This window comes from Aquarana catesbeiana, linkage group LG05, assembly GCF_042186555.1.
Source record: "Aquarana catesbeiana isolate 2022-GZ linkage group LG05, ASM4218655v1, whole genome shotgun sequence".
NCBI classification, from domain to species: domain Eukaryota; kingdom Metazoa; phylum Chordata; class Amphibia; order Anura; family Ranidae; genus Aquarana; species Aquarana catesbeiana.
The window spans coordinates 557,575,878-557,597,698 of record NC_133328.1 but is presented as its reverse complement, the minus strand read 5'-3'; the positions used below and the strand labels follow the sequence as shown (position 1 = coordinate 557,597,698).

Here is a 21,821-nt window from a genome sequence, read left to right as displayed (position 1 = left end):
GCATGTGTTAACAGATATGAAGCACCATATTTAAGGCTGTGTTTAGATTGCAATTCTTTGAATCATGAGTAATCAATATGTGAAATGTCAGTTATTTCCAGGAAACTCTATTCTGAGTTCTGTGAATTCCACTGCAACAGCATACCAGGGAGCTTCTCACATGTGGGGTGGGTGTGTCAATGTCCTAAATATGAACAAAAGGGCAAAAGGGGGAAGTGGGACTCTATTTGAAGTACTTGGTTGCAAAACAATATATTGGTAAAAAATAATATTTAATGGTACATATAATATATAATATATACAACCCTTACATAGGTCTGCATCAAGGTACAATTGTACATAATAGTATGATAATAGTGAACACGGCATCTGATAGCTCGATGCGTTTCGTGGCTTATAGCTTATAGGTAGAGTGGTGCACTATGCCTAAATGCAAGTCTATGGTAGGTTGTCTATGTTTGCAGTATAGGTCACTCTGCATGCATGACTGTGTTTGCCATAAGACATTTGTAGGCCACAACCTACAGTACCAGAGTTATAGGAGCAGTACAAAAATTTACAAACAGCAATCACTTTTTCCTTATTTTAATTTCCTGGCCACTTCTGGACATTTTTTCTTGGGGTAAAACCAAAAATTGAACTATAATGGAAAATGTGTGCAGGAAAAGCTGAGAGTAGGCAAAAGGCTTCTTATAGGGACCATCCTCCTTTCTCATTTAGAGGTCTGTACATTTAACCTTTCCCGCCTAGTTCTGGCATCCTTTTAACACTATCTTTATGCCTGCGAGCCAGGAAGGGCCAGCCAATGATGTGACCAATGTGATTGGTTGTCACATGATAGGGAGCCAGTCCTGCCAACCCCTGATCATTAACAGAGACTGATAGCTGTCTTTCACCACTTGGTCACTGTGCAGGGAGCATGAAGTGACCATGCTCTCAGCACAGAAAGCTCTGTCGCCCATTGACACATGCTGTATGTGCGTCATTTGGGTGTTACAGCCCACCCTCTTTGTGGCTGCACATATGCGTTACGTGGGTTGCTAGAGGTTACAAAATAAATAAATATATAAGTTGCACGAAGTATTGGGACCCCTGCCTTTACACACACATGAACTTTAATGCCATCCCATTCTTAGTCTGTAAGTTTCAATATTGAGTTGGCCCACCCTTTGTAGCTATGACAGCTTCAACTCTTCTGGGAAAACTGTCCACAAGGTTTAGGACTGTGTCTATGGGAATGTTTGACCATTCTTCCAGAAGCGCATTTGTGAGGTCAGGCACTGATGTGGACGAGAAGGCCTGGCTCGCGGTCTCCACTCTAATTCATCCCAAAGGTGGTCTATCGGGTTGAGGTCAAGACTCTGTGCGGGCCAGTCAACTTCCTCCACCCCAAACTCGCTCATCCATGTCTTTCTGGACCTTGCTTTGTGCACTGGTCCAAATAATTTGGTGGAGGAGGGATTATGGTGTGGGGTTGGTTTTCAGGGGTTGGGCTTGACCCCTTTGTTCCAGTGAAGGGAACTCTTACTGCACATTAGTGCACAAAGCAAGGCCCATAAAGACACGGATGAACAAGTTTGGGGGTGGAGGAACTTGACTGGCCTGCACCTCAACCTGATAGAACACCTTTAGGATGAATTAGAACAGAGACTGTGAGCCAGCCCTTCTCATCCACATCAGTGCCTGACCTCACAAATGCGCTTCTGGAAGAATGGTCAAACATTCCCATAGACACACTCCTAAACCTTGTGGACAGCCTTCCCAGAAGAGTTGAAGCTGTTATAGCTGCAAAGGGTGGGCCAACTCAATATTGAACCCTACAGACTAAGACTGGGATGCCTTTAAAGTTCATGTGCGTGTAAAGGCAGGCGTCCCAATACTTTTGGTAATATAGTGTATCGCTAATCTCAGGGACTACTTATTCTTTACTGAATTTATTGAAAGGGTGCCCAAAAACACTTCCTCTGATAAGAGCCCATTGGGCTGCAATGATGCAGGCATATATTTAAATGCTAAGCAATGTTTTACAACTTGTGAGAACACATTGCACCTTTCTGCTGCACATAAAATTCCATGGGGTGTAATTTAATTAAATTTAAAAGTAAAAAAGTAAGTGCTGTGATCACTGTAACAATGCATCACAGCACCAGTGCACAACTGGCTCAGATGCTATGTGCATAGCTCCCAACTATCCGTGATTTCGAGGGACTGTCCCTGATTTGGAGCAATGCCCCTCTGCCCCTCTTTCCTCCTCATTTGTCCCTCATTTTGGTCTGATCTATATAGTTGTATATAAAATACACTTTTTATCTTTCAAAAAGTGTTTCCCAGAGCTAAACCTTTCATCCAATTTCTAAATTGCTGCATTTGTACATTTTAAAAGGCAAATTAAAGGAGTATTAATGGTAAAAAAAAGCCCTTGTGGATTTAATTAACCTTTTTTTTTTGGTTAATTCTCCTTTAAGGGGGTGTGGCAGGGGGCGTGTCCTATGCCTACATACATTTGTTAGTAGGTGTCCCTCATTCCCAGCTCAAAATGTTGGGAGGTATGTATGTGCACCATAACATGCAACAGCTGGTGTGAATGGGCCCTTAAGGGGCCATAGTCTGTCCTTCAAACATCTAATCACATGCAACGAAAATTTTAAAATATAAGTTTCTATCATTGGCTGCTGAAAGCTGATGCAGGTTTATTAGGCTTAGCACAACAATCAGTCCTTTAGTAAATTACTACCTAAATGTCCGTGTTCCTGGGAAACAGGCAGAAATACATATGCAACAAACTCTATATAAACTGGTGAGTCAGTCATGCAGACATTTTAGAAATACAGGTTTAATATAATGATAGTAGATTGGTTTATCACCAACTTTTATAAATACACATTGTAATAGCTAAGTAAGAAATACTTACATATTCATTTTTTAAATTATAGTTATTTTAAACCTACCTGACCTATCACTTGAGTCATCAAACTCCACATTGAAGCAATGCCCGACATTAATGATTCTTTTGGAAGTATTTGGATCATACTGGATGAACAGGGGCTTCAAAGAAGAATCATACTTGGCTCTTCTAGTCTGAATATCAATGGGGGATTGACGAGGCAGACATTGTGCAGTACTGGAGGTACACACTCCCATGTCTGGATTTCCTCTGTAAAGAATAAAACAAAACCCATTTACTCTGATGCAAAAAATGATTGTGGTTTAAGAGTTTTTTTCTTACAAAGTGCTTAGTAAGCATACATATTGTACTCCATTTATAACATCTACATTCTAAGAGTTATTTATATACCTTATGGCAAATCAATACCATTTTCCTGGATATATGCAATGTCATGTGGATCCATAAATAGCATATATAGATTGGTTGTGAGAAGACCTATAGAAATGTTTGTTTTATGCTGCTGAGAAACCGCACTATTAGTTAAATGAGCATGACTTTTCAAGTCATATGTCATTGACACAAAGTGAAATTTGATTTAAATTCTGTATATCATTACAAACCTATACGTAGTGACAAGAACACCAGCCTACTTAGCTTGATTAAAGAACTGAGCTCACCAAGGTCATATGCTTATTACATTGCTTGCACCATGACTTTCATATATGTAAAACTTTAATAATTTAGTCAGTCCTTATGTTCTTTTACTTGACTTTTTATAAAGGAGACACTATGATAGTGATGGGTCCTGATTGACCATACTATAGCTATCCTTGCAGTTTTCTCTCTCCATAGTTCTCTTTCATACACTTCTTTACCAACTATGCACTGTTGTATCACATAGGCATGGCTCCAATAGCCTGTTGGTCATCCATATTACTCAGAAATATGTAATAGTGCATTAAATGTGTCCAGGCTCTCTGCTCTCCACATGCACCACCTTGTAAAGCTCTGCTTTCATCAAAGAGTTCTCATCTCTGATTGGAATGTCAGAGTGACATACGATGTGATCCTCTGTGCCAAATACTTAAAGCTACCATTACTATTGTCTGCTGCACATTTGCTGAAACCGTGTACATCCCCTTCCTTATATATCCTGTCACCATGACTGTAATGGAAATTTGTAAGTTCTGTATATAATTGTATTCTATTTTGTATGTATTGCACACTGCTCTCACTGTGCACACAGCACTAATAATGTTTTCAGTACATGTTTACATTCTTTCGAGTCCTGATTAGAATTAGCCTGCCTATGTATATGACCCTTGTTACCATAAACGTACAATTGTAATATTAATGTGATACCTACGTAATCATGTGTATAAAAACCTTCAATTGCGCCATAATAAAACAGAACAGTTATTTGGAAAGATGCTGAGTGTATCTTTTGTGTCTGTTCCCTACTGCAGTAGTTATTATTAATTTGGAACCACTATCAATATGAGGATGTGAGTTGCCTATCAACAAATTGTCCAAGTCAAGTGGCGAGCTTTGCCTAGGAGGGGCTTTACAGGTGACCCTGAGAATCCGAAACGAGGAGCTTGAGACAATCCGGGAATTTCCGATAATCAGCAGGCTGAGGTAAGCCTTTTGCTTACATTTGAGTTATCAGACTTCCTTGATCGGTAAGGCATTTTCGGGACAGACGGGTACCTATTTTACTCCCCTTAATCGTATTGATTGGTGGTTATATGTTATGTTGTCTACTGTCCATCGGAGTGTTATAGATAAGAAAGGGAAGAATAGTGCTGTTCACAGGTATATGTAGTACATCTGCTAGTAGTGAAGTAGTTTAGAGGCAAGAGGGTATAGGCACACGTAGAGAAGAGTGAAGACTGGCCAGTCATTATGGGCATTAAATTAAGTAAGGGAATGAAGGGTAAGAGACCCTCAAAAATGCCATGCGCAAGAAGAGCGCTATTTATGAACGGAAGGTGCGGTTCCGCCTATACTGAGCCCCTAGATTAATGGTTAAAGTGGACAGGGATCCACAATGGGTAACTGGGTTACCAAAGTCCACAGGGACTAAGAATCATGCAGAGTAAATGAATTTGGAGTCAGGCACTACAACTAGTAAAGTCAGAAACAGAGAAATGAGAATCAAAATAGAATACAATTGTATAAAGAACTTACAAATTTCCATTACAGTCTCCCCTCTCTTGATCAATATTTTGATCACTAACCATACCTGCTATCAACCAGAAGGGTGTATTTAGAGTCATTGGATTGTTTTCCCCAGCTCAAGAAGCAGAGCTCCATGTTTTAGCAAAGCCTGTGAGCCATAAAAAGAGTGTATATTTATATAGATAGTCAATAGTCAAGATATAGAGAGCTTTTGGTTCCATTTGAAGGGCCAGAAGTTTGTTTTTACTTCGGCAGGTAAACCAATCAAGCATGCTAAGTTAATCTGATTGGCTGTTTTCAGCCTTCCAGGTTCTTGCTGAGGTAGCCATACTAACATTAAAACTAGCAGACCAGGCAACTTAAGGATGCTGCATTACAGCCCCGGACACTTGCTAGGTCTGTGCAACTCACAGATTCTACCCTAGTTTTGGTCCAGTATAGCTGAAGCCTGGGATTAATAATTCAACTTTAAGGACTCCAGAACAAGAAGAACAAGTGGTCCACAGGGGGCAACTTCTTATGAAACAGGACTTTGGAAAAGGTGATCATTTATGTCTGCCAGCCACTCTTTTCCCTCCACCTTACACATGGACCGTGTCGTCAGCCACAAGCAGTTATGGCTGCCTTAGTAAATGAGCGTGGGATAGAGCCAGGGTTCACCACAGTTGTTTTTATAACATACCACTTCTTGTTTTACCTGTTACCAAAGGTGTTACCAAAAGCTGAACATCCCTTCCAGAGATTACAAAAAAGATATATCCAGATGCCCAAGTCAGGATCTTACAAATATGCATTTTGTTTAGTATGTTTTTTGGATGTCCAGTGGCAAATGCTACTGCAAAGGCCACAGTAAAAAGTGTTATCAGAAGTAGTTTGTAAGTACAGAGTGCCAGAATCTACAGAGAGTAACAGAGGAAATCATTTTTATAGGAGAGTCCTTACTAGAAGTTTGAGGTTTTATTTTTACACTCCCTACTGCCTACAATGTAGCGGACAAAGTATAGTAAGAAACTAGATAACTTTTGCCTAAATGTTTTATCAAGCCCCTAAGGAAATGTTGGACTCTCTCCCTATGGGATTTGGTTTGGGAGTGTGTTACTCACTTGCATATATTGTCTCAGCAGCTGAAGTCCTCCATTCGGATCTCACAGAGAATGTTGCTGATCTTTTAAGGTTTTTGACAAATTCAATTATGTGTTTAGTCCCCAATTCCAGATCCTAAAAGTTTGGAAGGATCTAAAACTAAAGCCAGGTGACTTGTGGATTGTTAAGAGACATTTATATATAAGGAAATGTTTGGAGACTCAATACAGCATCTATTTCATGTACAGTTTTGTAAAACTTGAAGGAAAAGTCACCTGGATCCACACCAGACACTGCAAAAATGACTAAATTAAAGAAATCTTTGTGATTTGTTTCCCTCTTGCAATCACAGTCTAGGGTACTTTTTGATTCAATTACTTTAATTGTAAGGGATATATATATTTGAAAAGTAGTTTAGCCATGTTGAAGTCATATTTTATCTTTTGTACGTCTTCCATTTTATGTAGAATTGTCTGTGTTTACATGTGCTGATAAGTCAGCATGCCAACAATTCAGCTAGAAGGCCATTCTGGCCACAGGAGTGTACAGCCAGTACTCTGTAAATATGTCTTATCAATCATTTGGTTTTCACAATAAAAAGTCATTTTGTAATGAAAAAGCTGCTCAGCTATTATTTTCTCCACAATGGAGTTTTTGCCTCTTTGGCCAGGACTACCTTCACCTAAGCGTGTGGAGGTTCCAGGTTAAAGGTGATAGCAGGTATGGTTAGTGATCAAAATATTGATCAAAAGAGGGGAGACTGTAATGGAAATTTGTAAGTTCTGTATATAATTGTATTCTATTTTGTATGTATTGCATACTGCTCTCACTGTGCACACGGCGCTAATAATGTTTTCAGTACATGTTTGCATTCTTTCGAGTTCTGATTAGAATTAGTCTGCCTATGTAACGCCCCTTGTTACCATAAATGTACAATTGTAATATTAATGTGATACCTACGTAATCATGTGTATAAAAACCTTCAACTGCGTCATAATAAAACAGAAAAGTTATTTGGAAAGATGCTGAGTGTATCTTTTGTGTCTGTTCCCTACTGCAGTAGTTATTATTAATTTGGAACCACTAATCAATATGACGATAGGAGTTGCCTATCAACAAATTGTCCAAGTCAATGACCATCCCCTGCTAGATGCTTACTGCTACCATGACCATTACTCACCAGAAGCTCCCTACTCTCTGCCGCAGGGATGTAGAAAAGGTCTGACCCCCCCCCCCCACCCCCCCCCGCAGAGCACCCTGCCCAAATGCCCAGTTATTCCCTGCTGCTGCATGAAGCAGCGCTGCTCAGCCTCAGCAATCAGATCTGTCAGAGAATATAGGCTGAGCGGCAGCAGCGGTGTGGTCCCCAGATTTTCCCCTCCTCCATTCTTGCCCTCCTCCTTCTCCAAAAGTTGGGGTTTGGGGTTGGAGCAAGCATGCGATTGGTTGCTAGGACATCAACAGTCCTAGCAACCAATCATGTACTTGCCCCACCCCCAGGCCTTGACATTCAGAGAAGGAGGAGGGCAAGGACGAAAATTCCTCCATGAGACCTACCCAGCTAGGGAATTATATCATTGCAGGTAAGAAACTGGGACACAGGGCAGGCTCTGCACAGATGTTCCAGGCTGACAAGCGGCACTGAGGGGCTCAGGTGAGCTGAATATCCTGCTGCTGGTACCTGTAAAAATGTCTTCCCATCTCACCCCCACCACCTCACCTACCCCCCCCAATGCCTCACCCACCCATCATACTGTCTCACCTACCCCCCATACTGCCTCATATACCCCTGATACTGCCTCACCTACCCCCCATACTGCCTCACCTACTCTACCATACCGCCTCACCTACTTTACAATACCACCTCACCTACCCCCCATACCGGCTCATCTACCCCTGACCGCCTCATCTACCCTCCATACCACCTCTCCTACCCCTCACACCACCTTACCTTCACTCTTCCAGGTATAGCACCTCCCTCTATCCTTTCTAATCACTGTGCCTCCCTGTCATCCACCTAACCCTCCCAGTTTACAGCAACTTCCACCTACCTCCCCCTCATTCCACCTCTTTCATACCCACCTAAACCTTGCTCCCCAGTCAAAGCACCGTGCACATGCCCCATTCTGCCCTGCTTGTCACACTGATAGTGTATTAGTTTGCTGACCCATGAAACAATGTACTCTCCATGTGGTTAGAAAACCCCCAAACTATCACAGCAGATATTTCATGCTACCATGACTATCCCCTGCTAGACTATGACCATCCTCTGCCAGATTCTTACTGCTACCATGATCACCCTCTGCCACATACTTACTGCTACCATAACTATACCCTGCCAAATACTTACTGCTACCATGATCATCCCCTGACCTTGACTATTTCCTGCTAGATACTTACTGCTACTTACTACTACTACGACCATCCCCTGCCAGTGCTTACTGCTACCATAACCATCCCCTGCCAGATACTGCTACCATGACTAACCTCTACCAGATACTTACTGCTGCCATGACTTTTCCTTGCTAGATACTTACCACTGGGGGGTGTGGCTTGGCAGCACATGTAGCCAGACACTCTGTTTGCCTTGTCCGTCGCAGATCTTAACTTTTTTCTGGGCGACTGCTATCTTGGAGGATCATCTGTCACAGGGCTTCCTACTGATCACGTGTGCTCCCCACAAGATGACATCTAAGTAGGGCAAGGACTCTCAGACTGCTGCTGACACAGCTTCTCAAGATGGCAGACTCCTGCCACAGCCAGCCAAAGAAAAGTACAAGGAAGCAGCACAGAAGTTCTTGACTAAAACCACAGCCAAGGAATCAGCTAGTATTGTAAAGCAGCTTGGAGTGGAACAGAGGAGCTGAATCCAGGAGAACCAGAGGCAGACGATACAGAACCTTTGGAGGAGGAAGTGAACAGCTTCTCTCCCTGGAATATTGTGAGTACACAGGAGGCCATGCCTGATCTAGCACTCACAGCACAACAGTGGAATGATGATCCTGAGCCTACATTGTGATATTTTATTACTGCAGTTACATCCTGCAATTCTTCCATCACTGATTTAACTAGTGAAATAAAGAGGGTTAAAGTGGAGATTTCTCTAGTTCATTAAGATATACAGAAATTGAGGGACTGCATAAATGCTTTGGAAGGGCACCTGAGTACTCTGGAGAATGAGTAGGCGCCACTGCACATTCACTCTGTAACTTCTGGTCAGGCTGCCCGCTTGGAGCAATACAGGCTGAGGGGCAATAATATCCAAGCCATTGGTATCCCAGTGAGGGCTGCAGAAAAGAACCCTGTTGCTTTTATTGAAAACTGGCTGGTTAATATATTTGGCAAGGACTCTTTTTCACCAATGTTTGTGGTGAAAAGTGCCCACAGAGTCCCAGCATGACTGCCACTGTCAGGTAATCCTCTACAATCATTCCTTATCAAGCTCCGGAACTATAAAGACAGAGACATGATCCTAACTAAGACCAGAACCACGGAGGAGGAACTCATTGGGAAAGAAATATCACCGCTCCAGGCACGTCAGTTAGGAATGAACCTCTCCTCTAGACTGGAAGACACAGGTGCTGGCAATGCATATAGCAATAAATTTGAGAAAAGTCCTGGACAGCCGCCCTCAAGAAAATGTGTTGCCTTTATTGAGTAAAAAATCAAAAATACATGCCACAGCAGAACAAACAGAAGAGCTGACGCATTTCACACTACAAACAGTGTTTAATCATAGCTAAAGGGGCTTCCAGATTCCGCAAAGCCCCCCACCCGCAGACCCCCACAACCACTGGGCAAGGGTCGTGGGGATGAGGCCCTTATCCCCATCAACATGGGGACAAGGTGCTTTGGGGGGCTACCCCAAAGCACCCTTCCCATGTTGAGCGCATGTGGTCTGGTACGGTTCAGGAGGGGGGGCGCTCTCTTGCCCCCCTCTTTCCAGGTTGCGTGCTCGGATAAGGGTCTGGTATAGATTTTTGGGGGGACCCCCACGCCATTTTTCTTTAAATTTTGGCGCGGGGTTCCCTTTAAAATCCATACCAGACCTGAATGATTTTGAGGGGGACCCCTATGCAATTTTTTTTTTAATTTTGGTTCGGGGGTCCCCTTAATATTCATACCAGACCCAAAGGGCCTGGTACTGGACTGGGGGTTCCCATGCCGTTTTTTTCAATGACTTTTATCTGTATTGCCGGGATCGACAATTCCTTATAGCTGTGAGGACTTTTAAATGACTTCCTTTAGAAATGTCATTTTGTGCAGGGACTGTTCTAAACACAGGAAAAACGTGCCACTTTACAGGCATACTATGGACACCCCCCAGGTATGAAATTTAAAGGAATATTTCACTTTTATTGTTTCACTTTAGGCATTATTAAAATCACTGCTCCCAAAAAAACAGCCATTTTAAAAACTTTTTTTGCATTGATACATGTCCCCTGGACCCGGGTCCCCAAACACCTTTTATGACAATAACTCGCAAATGAGCACTTTTGAGTATTCATGTTCATGTCCCATAGACTTTAAAGGTGTTTGCATGTTCTGTCGAATTTTTTGCATGTTCGGTATGTTCTGGTGCGTACCGAACCCGGGGGGATGTTCGGCCCATCGCTACTGATAACAGATGACAGCACAAAGTTGTTTGAGTATCCAAAGAAACTGTGCAAGGGAACATAGACTGAAGGGATGACACAAAATCTAAATGGTATAAAACAGAGATATAATTGATAACAATAAGGGATGGAATACATATGTAGTTTCAAAAGAAAAACAATAAGTAAAAAATATATAAATGGACACTTATGTTTGCATACTATATAGAAGACATTTGTGGATATATAGTGATAACTTGTAGGCCTGATAGAGAGGAACGCTCACTCAAGGAAGGTGCAGCAGAGCGCCACCTAGTTGCAATCTAGTTTTTCCTCAGTTCATACAGTTCATACAACACCAAATGATTCTATTGTTTTACTTTCGAAGGTAGGAATGTCTTTATGTTTGAGTTTCTACCTACAGTAGGGTTGCCACCTTTTCTTCAAGTCAAACCCGAACACTTCAATGTCGCACAGCAATTTTTTTTCATAGTATGCATAGATAAACAATGCATAGATGTTGCTATTAAATAACATTTCTAATCATATGAAGTTAATCACAAGAGTCCCCCTTTACATCAAAGTCCACAGAGTTCCTCTTTTACATCTGAATCTGCAGAGCTCCCCTTTTATATCTGAACTCGCAGAGTTCCTTTTCACTGTAAGGGTGGACTCTGCAGACTCTGATGTAAGAGAACAAAATCTTCTTTAGCCAACAAAAATACTTTGAGGAAAGAGAAAACACGTGACACGTGGTGGTCATGGTGCAAGAACACAACAGACAATGACCTATATTGATGCTATTACTAGTGGGCAGGGAACAGTTATTTATGCCCACGCTAGGTTTATATAGACCTTCCAACAACTTTATGCAGAATAGTATTCTTCCAAGGTCGCACCATCCCGGGCTGACATTTTACAGTTCCTAGACAAGTGCCCTCTTCCTACAGATACTTACCACTATCTTGACCACCCCTGTCAGATACTTATTACTACTATGACTATGCCCTGCTAGATATCTAATGATATCTATGACCCCTGTTTTGAGATCTGCCCTACCCCTGGCCTGGTCATAACAGCGCAATGCAAAGCAAATTTCTGTTTTCAAGTATCCCAGTAGTCAATAATTGGTGGTATTAGCTACGTATATACAATGCTGTTATTAAGAAGGAATGTCAGTGTTCCAGCATTGCTCATAGTAATGTTGTCTAGGATTATAATAAATTAGATACTTATGTGTCACAGGGAAAAGCTTGTGTTTCTACAGCTAATTACCCTTTCAGAAAAGTTAAATGGTGAGCCAGAAAGGGTAATTACAGTACATTAAATAATGTACTAAGCATGCCATGCAGAACAGGAAATTATATGAAATCCCTTTAAAGTTTAGTAGACTGAAGAATAGTTAGAACTTCTGACAATGGTTTTATCACTGGCTGTGCCTTTCTGGCCAGTTGACAACTGCTTTCCTCTTTTTTTGTATGGTGTCACAGGGACAGGTATGAAGCAAAAAAATCCCTTAGGCCTATTTCACACGGGCTTCAGCATGTATAAGAGCAGTGTGAAGAGCAAGTATTTGTGAAACTTTCAGCAAGCTTTTGCAAAACTTTTGGCAAGCTTTGAGCAGCTTTCTCTAAGCCTTTAACTGGGTTGTAGTCTTTTTTTTTTAAATAACAAACATGGTATACTTACCTCCTCTGTGCAAGGGTTTTGCACAGAGTGGCCTCGATCATCCTCTTCTGGGGTCCCCCAACGGCGCTCCAGGCTCCTCCCTGCATCAAGTGCCCCCCACGGAGAAGCGCTTTCCCTGGGGACACTCGTGCGGGAACCCTCCCGTGTCCTGCTGCTGCGTCCATTGACACAGACAGCAGGACTCAGCCTGCCCCCCGACTCCTGCATCATTGGATTCAATTGACAGCAGCAGGAGCCAATGGCTCCTGCTGCTATCAATCTAACCAATGAGGACCCATGACATCAGCTGGAGCTGGTGTGCTCGTCTCCGTCGCTGGAAAGATCAGGCTTAGCAGTGGCGGCCCATCCATTAGGGGCGCCCGGCACTGCCCCCTCTCTCCACGCCACCCCCCTATATGCATAGCATGAATCTATCCACGATCGCCGCGGCCACCCCCTATTCATGCGTCTGGCACCTTTCAGGGCACATGAATTACAGCGGCCAGGTTTTTTTTGAAGCACTTGATTAGAGCCAGGGGCTCTAATAGGCTTCAAAATAGGATGGGTCGCAGAGGATGCGCTCCGATCCCAACCAGGTGTGTTACAACAGCGAATGAATATTCGCTGTTTAAACACTGATCCTCAATCCTCAATCAGAAGCATGTGTGAGACCCGTTTTCTGACTGGCAGAGAAGAGAAGACTCACGATTGGCCGCCGAGGAGGAGGGAAGAAACGGAAGCCGCCTCTGCCACCTTGATGACCCATGTAGAGCAGGAGAATAGGAGGCCACCGCCGCAGAGCAGGGGAAGCTGCCAGTGATGGGGTAAGTGCTACTAACTGACTGATCAGGGAGGTAGCATACTGTTTGCTGCTCCCCCAAAAACTGTTTCCACCAGCCACCACTGGGGCTCGGGTAAGTAAAAGGGGGGCTCTGGGGGCTGCTGCAGCACAGGAGGTTTTTCACCTTAATGCCTAGAATGTAAAACCTTGAGGGTCTACAACCCCTTTAAAGCACCCTTCAGCTCCTGTTTGGAGTAGCAATTTAACCACTTTCACTTTAACCCCTTCATGCCGACATAACACATACTGTACAGTATTATATGCAACCTCAGTGGACTTGGCTTTTTGCCGTGGGGCCGCATGTGCATATCTGCCTTTGTGCTGGGAGCATGCCGCACATCGCTCACCGTACTAATGAACGGGACCCGGAACTCCCGATTCCGTGGCACTTGATTGCTGTGGTAGCCTCTGATTGGCTACCACAGTGATCAATCACTGTGAAGACCGTACCTGTGTTTCTCTCTCTGTGAATAAAAAGGAAAGATGCAATGGGGTCAATTCACTAAGTGTTAACCACTTCAATACAGGGCACTTTCACCCCCTTCCTGCACAGGCCAATATTCAGCTTTCAGCGCTGTCGCATTTTGAGTGATAATTGTCACAAAACGCATTAGCGTCTTGAGGCGATTCAGTTCGCATTGCAGCGCTTTACAAATCATTCATTCATTCATTCATTCAATTGTGTGGGCATGCCACACTGTACCCAAACAAAACTTTTATAATTTTTTTCCCACAAACAGAGCTTTCTTTTAGTGGTATTTGATCACCACTGGGTTTTATATTTTTTGCTAAAGAAATAAAAAAAGACCGAGAATTTTGAAAAAAAAGTTGTTCTTCGTTTCTGTTTTAAAATTTTGTAAATTAGTAAGTTTTCTCCTTCACTGACGAGCACTGATGAGGCTGCACTGATGGGCACTGATGAGGCAGGACTGATGAGATGGCACTGATAGGCACTGATAATGAGGCACTAATATGCAGAACTGATGGGCACTGATAGGCGGCACTGATATGCAGCACTGATGGGCACTCATAGGTGCCACTGATGGGCACTCATAGGCAGCACTAATGGACACTTACAGGTGACACTGATGGGCACTGATGGGTGGCACTAATGGGCGGCACTGATAGATGGCACTGATAGGCATTACTGATGGGCACTGATTGTCATCCCTAATGGGCACTGGTTGGCATCCCCGGTGAGCACAGGTTGGCATCCCTGGTGGGCTCTAGTGGGCATCCTTGATGGGTCTGCACTGATAATCAATGCGCTGATTATCAGCGCAGACCCCCCTTCAAGAGAGCTGCTGATCGACTCTCTTCTACTTGTGCCTTTTTAGCACGAATAGAGGAAAAGCCGATAGACAGCACTTCCTGGTTACGATGTGACCAGCTGTGATTGGACACAGTTTATCACATGTTAAAGAGCCTACGTCACAGGCTCTTTACCAAGATCAGAGATGCGGTGTGTCTGTCGATCGCTGCGTTGCTCGCCCTCGTGGCCGCGCGCGTGAGTGGCTTGTCCTGCTGGACTTAATGTAATGCCCCTTCATAGAACCACCCTGCAGCCGTCAATTTGCATACGGCGGCCTGGAAGTGGTTAAATAATGGCAACTAAAATGCGGTAAAATACTGGATGCGGTAAATAAGTTGTGAAAGTGAATTAACTAAGAATTTACCATTAAATACCAAATGCAGTATTTGTTAGAGTTAGCGGTAATTATGGCATTAGTCAATGCGGTAATTTACCGCATTGAGCTGGTTGCTAAGGAGCAGGCCAGGAAGATGGCTGCCGCGTCCTTAACAACCAATGACTCATCACCTGTCAGCAAGTTTCCCGCTGACAGCTGAATGTAAAAAAAAAGCCGACAATTACAAATGTTGGGAAAAAAAACAGAGTGGGTCTCTCCCCCCCACCCCAGTCCATACCAGGCCCTTCTGGTCTGGTATAGATTTTAAGGGGAACCCCATGCCAAAATGTAAAAAAAATGGTGTGTGGGGTCCCCCCCAAAATGCATACCAGACCCTTATCCGGGCATGCAGCCCCCCTCTCCTGAATCATTACAGGCCACTAGGGATGAGCTTCGTGTTCGAGTCGAACCCATGTTCGACTCGAACATCGGCTGTTCGATCGTTCGCCGAATTGCGAACGTTATGGGCCGTTCGCGCTAAATTCGTGTGGCGCGTCACGGCCCATAATTCACTGCGGCATCGCAGTGCATTGCTGGCTGATGATTGGCCAAGCATGCACTATGACCCGCATGCTTGGCCAATCACAGCGCCGTCAGTAGAGAGAGCTGTAATTGGCCAAAGCCAGGGTGGCTTTGGCCAATTATGGCTCAGGGGATTTAGTACACACCCCACACTATATAAGGCCGCCTGCACGGCGGCCCTGTGTAGTGTGTGTTCCGGTGTGCTGAGAGATAGAGAGAGAGAGAGAGAGAGAGAGTGTCATTTGATTTGAGTTAGATAGATTAGGCAGAACAGTCAGTCAGTTAGCTGCACTTACAGTGTATTGTGTATATATATGCATCCCAGGTGTTGCATATATATATATACACTGTATTCAGTTTAGCTAGATCCGTTCCTGTTATCTTCTATCTAGACTATTTACATTTAATGCAGTGCGTCCTGCTCACAGTGTTCAGCTAGATCCGTTCCTGCTATTTACATTTAGTGCAGTGCGTCCTGCTCACAGTGTTCAGCTAGATCCGTTCCTGTTATCTTCTAGACTATTTACATTTAGTGCAGTGCGTCCTGCTCACAGTGTTCAGCTAGATCCGTTCCTGCAATTTACATTTAGTGCAGTGCGTCCTGCTCACAGTGTTCAGCTAGATCCGTTCCTGCTATTTACATTTAGTGCAGTGCGTCCTGCTCACAGTGTTCAGCTAGATCCGTTCCTGCTATTTACATTTAGTGCAGTGCGTCCTGCTCACAGTGTTCAGCTAGATCCGTTCCTGCTATTTACATTTAGTGCAGTGCGTCCTGCTCACAGTGTTCAGCTAGATCCGTTCCTGTTATCTTCTAGACTATTTACATTTAGTGCAGTGCGTCCTGCTCACAGTGTTCAGCTAGATCCGTTCCTGCAATTTACATTTAGTGCAGTGCGTCCTGCTCACAGTGTTCAGCTAGATCCGTTCCTGCTATTTACATTTAGTGCAGTGCGTCCTGCTCACAGTGTTCAGCTAGATCCGTTCCTGCTATTTACATTTAGTGCAGTGCGTCCTGCTCACAGTGTTCAGCTAGATCCGTTCCTGCTATTTACATTTAGTGCAGTGCGTCCTGCTCACAGTGTTCAGCTAGATCCGTTCCTGCTATTTACATTTAGTGCAGTGCGTCCTGCGCACAGTGTTCAGCTAGAGCCGTTCCTGCTATTTACATTTAGTGCAGTGCGTCCTGCTCACAGTGTTCAGCTAGATCCGTTCCTGTTATCTTCTAGACTATTTACATTTAGTGCAGTGCGTCCTGCTCACAGTGTTCAGCTAGATCCGTTCCTGCTATTTACATTTAGTGCAGTGCGTCCTGCTCACAGTGTTCAGCTAGATCCGTTCCTGTTATCTTCTAGACTATTTACATTTAGTGCAGTGCGTCCTGCTCACAGTGTTCAGCTAGATCCGTTCCTGTTATCTTCTAGACTATTTACATTTAGTGCAGTGCGTCCTGCTCACAGTGTTCAGCTAGATCCGTTCCTGCTATTTACATTTAGTGCAGTGCGTCCTGCTCACAGTGTTCAGCTAGATCCGTTCCTGTTAAACTCCTACTGACCGGCAGGCTTGTCTGGTTACAGTATATAAAGCTACCTGAAGAAAATTACAGGTGTTCTATTTGATCCTATTAGTACCACGGTCAGGCAGCTAGACTATTTACATTTAGTACAGTGCGTCCTGCTCACAGTGTTCAGCTAGATCCGTTCCTGTTATCTTCCTACTGACAGGCAGGCTTGTCTGGTTACAGTATATAAAGCTACTTGAAGAAAATTACAGGTGTTCTATCCCAGCTTAGTGCAGCTACAGGCCATTAGTATGTCTGGAAGGCCAAGAAGGAGAGGCAGACAGTCACAAGCCAATAAGAGAGGGCAAGCAGGCTCTGTGTCTAGTGCTGGTCGTGGAGACGGTGCATCCTCATCAGCACGTGGCCATGGGACACGCTTGGCCTTTTTTTCGGCAGCTGGCCATGTTGAGCCGCAACATGCGGAAGACTTGGTCGAGTGGATGACCAAGCCGTCCTCATCCTCCTCATCCTCTCTCACCCATGCCCAGGGTGCTTTGTCTGGCAAAGCAGCGGCCTCTTCCCTCAGCTCAATGTCATCAGTGACTCCTTCCCTAGCTCCACCATGTCCTCATGAGGATTCCCTCGAACTGTTTGACCACAGTGTTGGGTACATGCTCCAGGAGGATGCCCAGCGTTTGGAAGGCTCTGATGACGATACTGAGCTCGATGAAGGCAGTAACATGAGCGCGGACAGAGGGGGTGCCCAAGAAGGACAGCAATCTGGCAGTCATGCTCCCCCTGCTGCAGCATACTGCCAGGTTTGCTCCAGTGATGAGGAGGGAGGGGATGATGAGGTCACTGACTCAACGTGGGTGCCTGATAGGAGAGAGGAGGAGGAGGAGGAGGAGGAGGAGGAGGCGGCAGCACATCACCAACGAGGCAGGATGCCCTCCAGGGGCCAGCCTAAGGGCAGCACATTGACTGCATCACACCCCAAAGCTCCACATGTGCAGGGCGCTGCAGTCTCTGCGCGTTATTCAAAAAGTTCTTTGGTGTGGGCCTTTTTTGAGACGAGTGCATCAGATCGCACCGCTGCTATTTGCAACATATGTCTCAAGCGTATCTCGCGTGGCCAAAATATCTCCCGCTTGGGTACCACATGCTTAACCAGACATATGTTGACCTGCCATGCAGTTCGTTGGCAAGCGTATCTAAAAGACCCACACCAAAGAACAAAGAGGATCTCTCCTTGCTCCTCATCAGCTGAGATTTCCAACCCCACTAGACCTTCAGTCCTCTCTGAGACCTGCAGTGAGAGGAATGAAGGTGTAAAATTAGGTGTGTCACAGCCAAGTACTTGTGGGCAATCTGCTTTTGGTACACCGACGTCAGATTGTACCAGGCAAATTTCCCTGCCCCAGCTGCTGCACCGCCGAAAGAAGTTTGCTCCCAGCCATCCACATGCCCAGCGGTTGAATGCTAGCTTGGCAAAATTGCTAGCACTTCAACTGCTGCCTTTTCAGTTGGTAGACTCTGCCCCCTTCCGTGAGTTTGTGGAATGTGCGGTTCCTCAGTGGCAGGTACCCAAACGCCACTTTTTCTCACGGAAGGCGATTCCGGCTCTCTACCGGCATGTGGAAGGCAATGTCCATGCCTCGCTGGACAGGGCGGTCAGCGGTAAGGTGCATATTACCGCTGACTCATGGTCCAGCAGGCATGGACAGGGACGTTACCTAAGTTTCACGGCGCATTGGGTGACTCTGCTGGCAGCTGGGAAGGATGCAGGACAAGGTGCAGTAGTGTTGGAGGTTGTTCCGCCACCACGCCTCCAAAATGCTGATTGTGACACACCTCTCTCCTCCACCCCCTCCTCTTCTTCTTCCTCCATGGCCTCTTCCTCGGAACCAGCGGTGCTCCGTAGGCGTTCAAGGGGCTACGCAAGTACGCAGGCCAAAAGATGCCATGCGGTGCTTGAGCTGGTGTGCTTGGGGGACAGGAGCCACACTGGGGCAGAGGTTCTGTCAGCTCTGCAGGGGCAGGTTCAGAGGTGGTTGACGCCACGCCAACTTAAGGCAGGAATGGTGGTTTGCGACAATGGCACCAACCTCCTCTCTGCCCTCCGACAGGGACAAATGACCCATGTGCCCTGTTTGGCTCACGTCCTTAACTTGGTGGTGCAGCGGTTCTTGGGCAGGTACCCGGGCTTACAGGATGTCCTGAGGCAGGCCAGGAAAGTCTGTGTGCATTTCCGCCGGTCATATAATGCCAGTGCTCGGCTGACGGACCTCCAAAAGGAGTTTAACCTGCCCAAGAACCGCCTAATCTGTGACATGCCCACCAGGTGGAACTCAACGTTGGCCATGCTGCAGCGGCTGCACACGCAGCAGAGGGCCATCAATGAGTACCTGTGCGACTATGGCACCAGGACAGGGTCAGGGGAGCTTGGTTTTTTTTCCCCACGCCAGTGGGCCATGATCAGGGATGCATGCACTGTCCTGTCACCATTCGAGGAGGCCACGAGGATGGTGAGCAGTGACAGTGCATGCATCAGTGACACTGTCCCCCTTGTCCACCTGTTGGAGCACACGCTGCGTGGAATAATGGACAGGGCACTTGAGGCAGAACAGAGGCAGGAAGAGGAGGACTTCCTTAGCTCTCAAGGCCCCCTTTATCCAGACAGTGTTCCTGCGTGCCCGCCGATCACACAGGAAGAGGACGAGGAGGAAGAGGAGGAGGAGGAAGATTGTGTCAGTATGGAGGTGGAGCCTGGCACTCAGCATCAGCAGCAGTCTTTAAGGGATCAGTCCCAAGAAACACATGGACTTGTACGTGGCTGGGAGGAGGTGGCTGCGGACCATGTCGTTCTTAGTGACCCAGAGGACTCCGGACCGAATGCCTCAGCAAACCTACGCTGCATGGCCTCCCTGATCCTGCAAAGCCTGCGTAAGGATCCTCGTATTCGTGGTATCAAGGAGAAGGACCAATACTGGCTGGCAACCCTCCTTGATCCACGTTACAAGGGTAAGGTTGCGGACCTTATCTTGCCATCGCAGAGGGAGCAGAGGATGAAACATCTTCGGGAGGCCTTGCAGAAAGGTCTGTGCAACGCGTTCCCAGAGACTGGGAGGTTACAAACTCCTGTTTCTGGACAACGTGTTGCTGAGGCTTCGGTCAGTCAAAGAAGGAGCGGTGGAGAAGGTGGCCGTCTGACCGATGCGTTCAGACAATTTTTTGGTCCGCAGCCCCAAGGTATGATCGGTTCCAGCAACCATCGCCAGCGTCTGTTTTACATGGTGCAGGAATACCTAGGGGCAAGATCAGACTTGGACACCTTTCCCACCGAAAATCCTCTGGGTTACTGGGTCTTGAGGATGGATCACTGGCCAGAGCTTGCACAGTATGCAATTGAGCTACTGGCCTGTCCTGCATCCAGCGTTCTTTCGGAACGCACATTCAGTGCTGCTGGAGGCGTGGTAACCGATCACAGGGTGCGTCTGTCCACCGACTCGGTCGATCGGCTGACCTTCATAAAAATGAATGAGTCTTGGATCACCACCAGCTACCAAGCACCTGATGCTGATGTAACCGAATAATTTTTTTTGAAATCTCAGATCCCTTCAAAGACTGCCTATGCTGATGCTGAGTGACTATCCCTGAGTAATTATCCTCTTCCTCCTCAATCATCACGCTGATAGCTTGTAAGAACATTTTTGGTTCTGGGCGCCACCACCAGTGCCTAAGGCACAATTTTTCAGCCCCTGTGTAATTACAATTTTTGATGTAATACTTTGCAGCAGGGCTCGTTCCTGCATTCCAACTAGAGTGTCTGTGAGGGGTTGCAGTGTTGTGGCACCAGCACCAGTGCCTAGGGCCCAATTTTTCTGCCCCTGTCTAACAGGGGCGTGTAATTACAATTTTTGATGCAATACTTTGCAGCAGGGCTCGTTCCTGCGTTCCAACTAGAGTGTCTGTGAGGGGTTGCAGTGTTGTGGCACCAGCACCAGTGCCTAAGGCCCAATTTTTCTGCCCCTGTCTAACAGGGGCGTGTAATTACAATTTTTGATGCAATACTTTGCAGCAGGGCTCGTTCCTGCGTTCCAACTAGAGTGTCTGTGAGGGGTTGCAGTGTTGTGGCACCAGCACCAGTGCCTAAGGCCCAATTTTTCTGCCCCTGTCTAACAGGGGCGTGTAATTACAATTTTTGAAGCAATAATTTGCAGCAGGGCTCGTTCCTGCGTTCCAACTAGAGTGTCTGTGAGGGGTTGCAGTGTTGTGGCACCAGCACCAGTGCCTAAGGCCTAATTTTTCAGCTCCTGTTCAACAGGGGCATGTAATTACAATTCTTGATCTAATATTTCACAGCAGGGCCCTGTGAGGGCTTACAGTGTTGTGGCCACAGCAACACCTAAGGCCCAAATTTCTGCTGAGTATATAGGGCAGGACCCTACTTTCAAACATCTAACTTACAAACGACTCCTACTTGCAAACGGAAGGAGACAACAGGAAGTGAGATGAAATCTACCCCTAGGAAGGGAAATTCTCTCCTGTAAGAGTTAATATGGGAAAACAATTTCTCCTTTCCACTGATGCTTTCCAATCCTTGTTCCACAAAAAAACCCAAATTTTCAAAAAACATTTTTCATTGGGACAAAAAAGTGAGGTGAAATCTTCTGAAGAGGAGGAAAGACAGCAAAACAAATGTCACAGGGGTGATAACCCTTCCCTATGTTTTCCAAAAAGCTTAGAAAAGATTTTTTGGCTGGAGCTAAACACGTTAAAAATGTTCAAAATTACAAACAGATTCTACTTAACAACAAACCTACAGTCCCTGTCTTGTTTGCACCGCCTGTATACTGCT

The 21,821-nt window shown here is 45.4% G+C and overlaps 1 protein-coding gene across 2 annotated transcripts in view; it reads right to left on the bottom strand.

Annotated features, from left to right (window-relative positions):
- The window catches only part of LOC141146135 (carbonic anhydrase 13-like), a 68,248-nt gene that overhangs the window by 11,096 nt on the left and 35,331 nt on the right, over positions 1-21,821 (bottom strand). For both annotated transcript variants that reach the window (XM_073632891.1, XM_073632890.1), the window contains exon 2: positions 2,949-3,154. In XM_073632891.1, coding sequence (XP_073488992.1) covers positions 2,949-3,141 — 193 coding nt within the window. In that variant the 5' untranslated portion in view covers positions 3,142-3,154. The remainder of the gene's footprint in view (positions 1-2,948; positions 3,155-21,821) is intronic.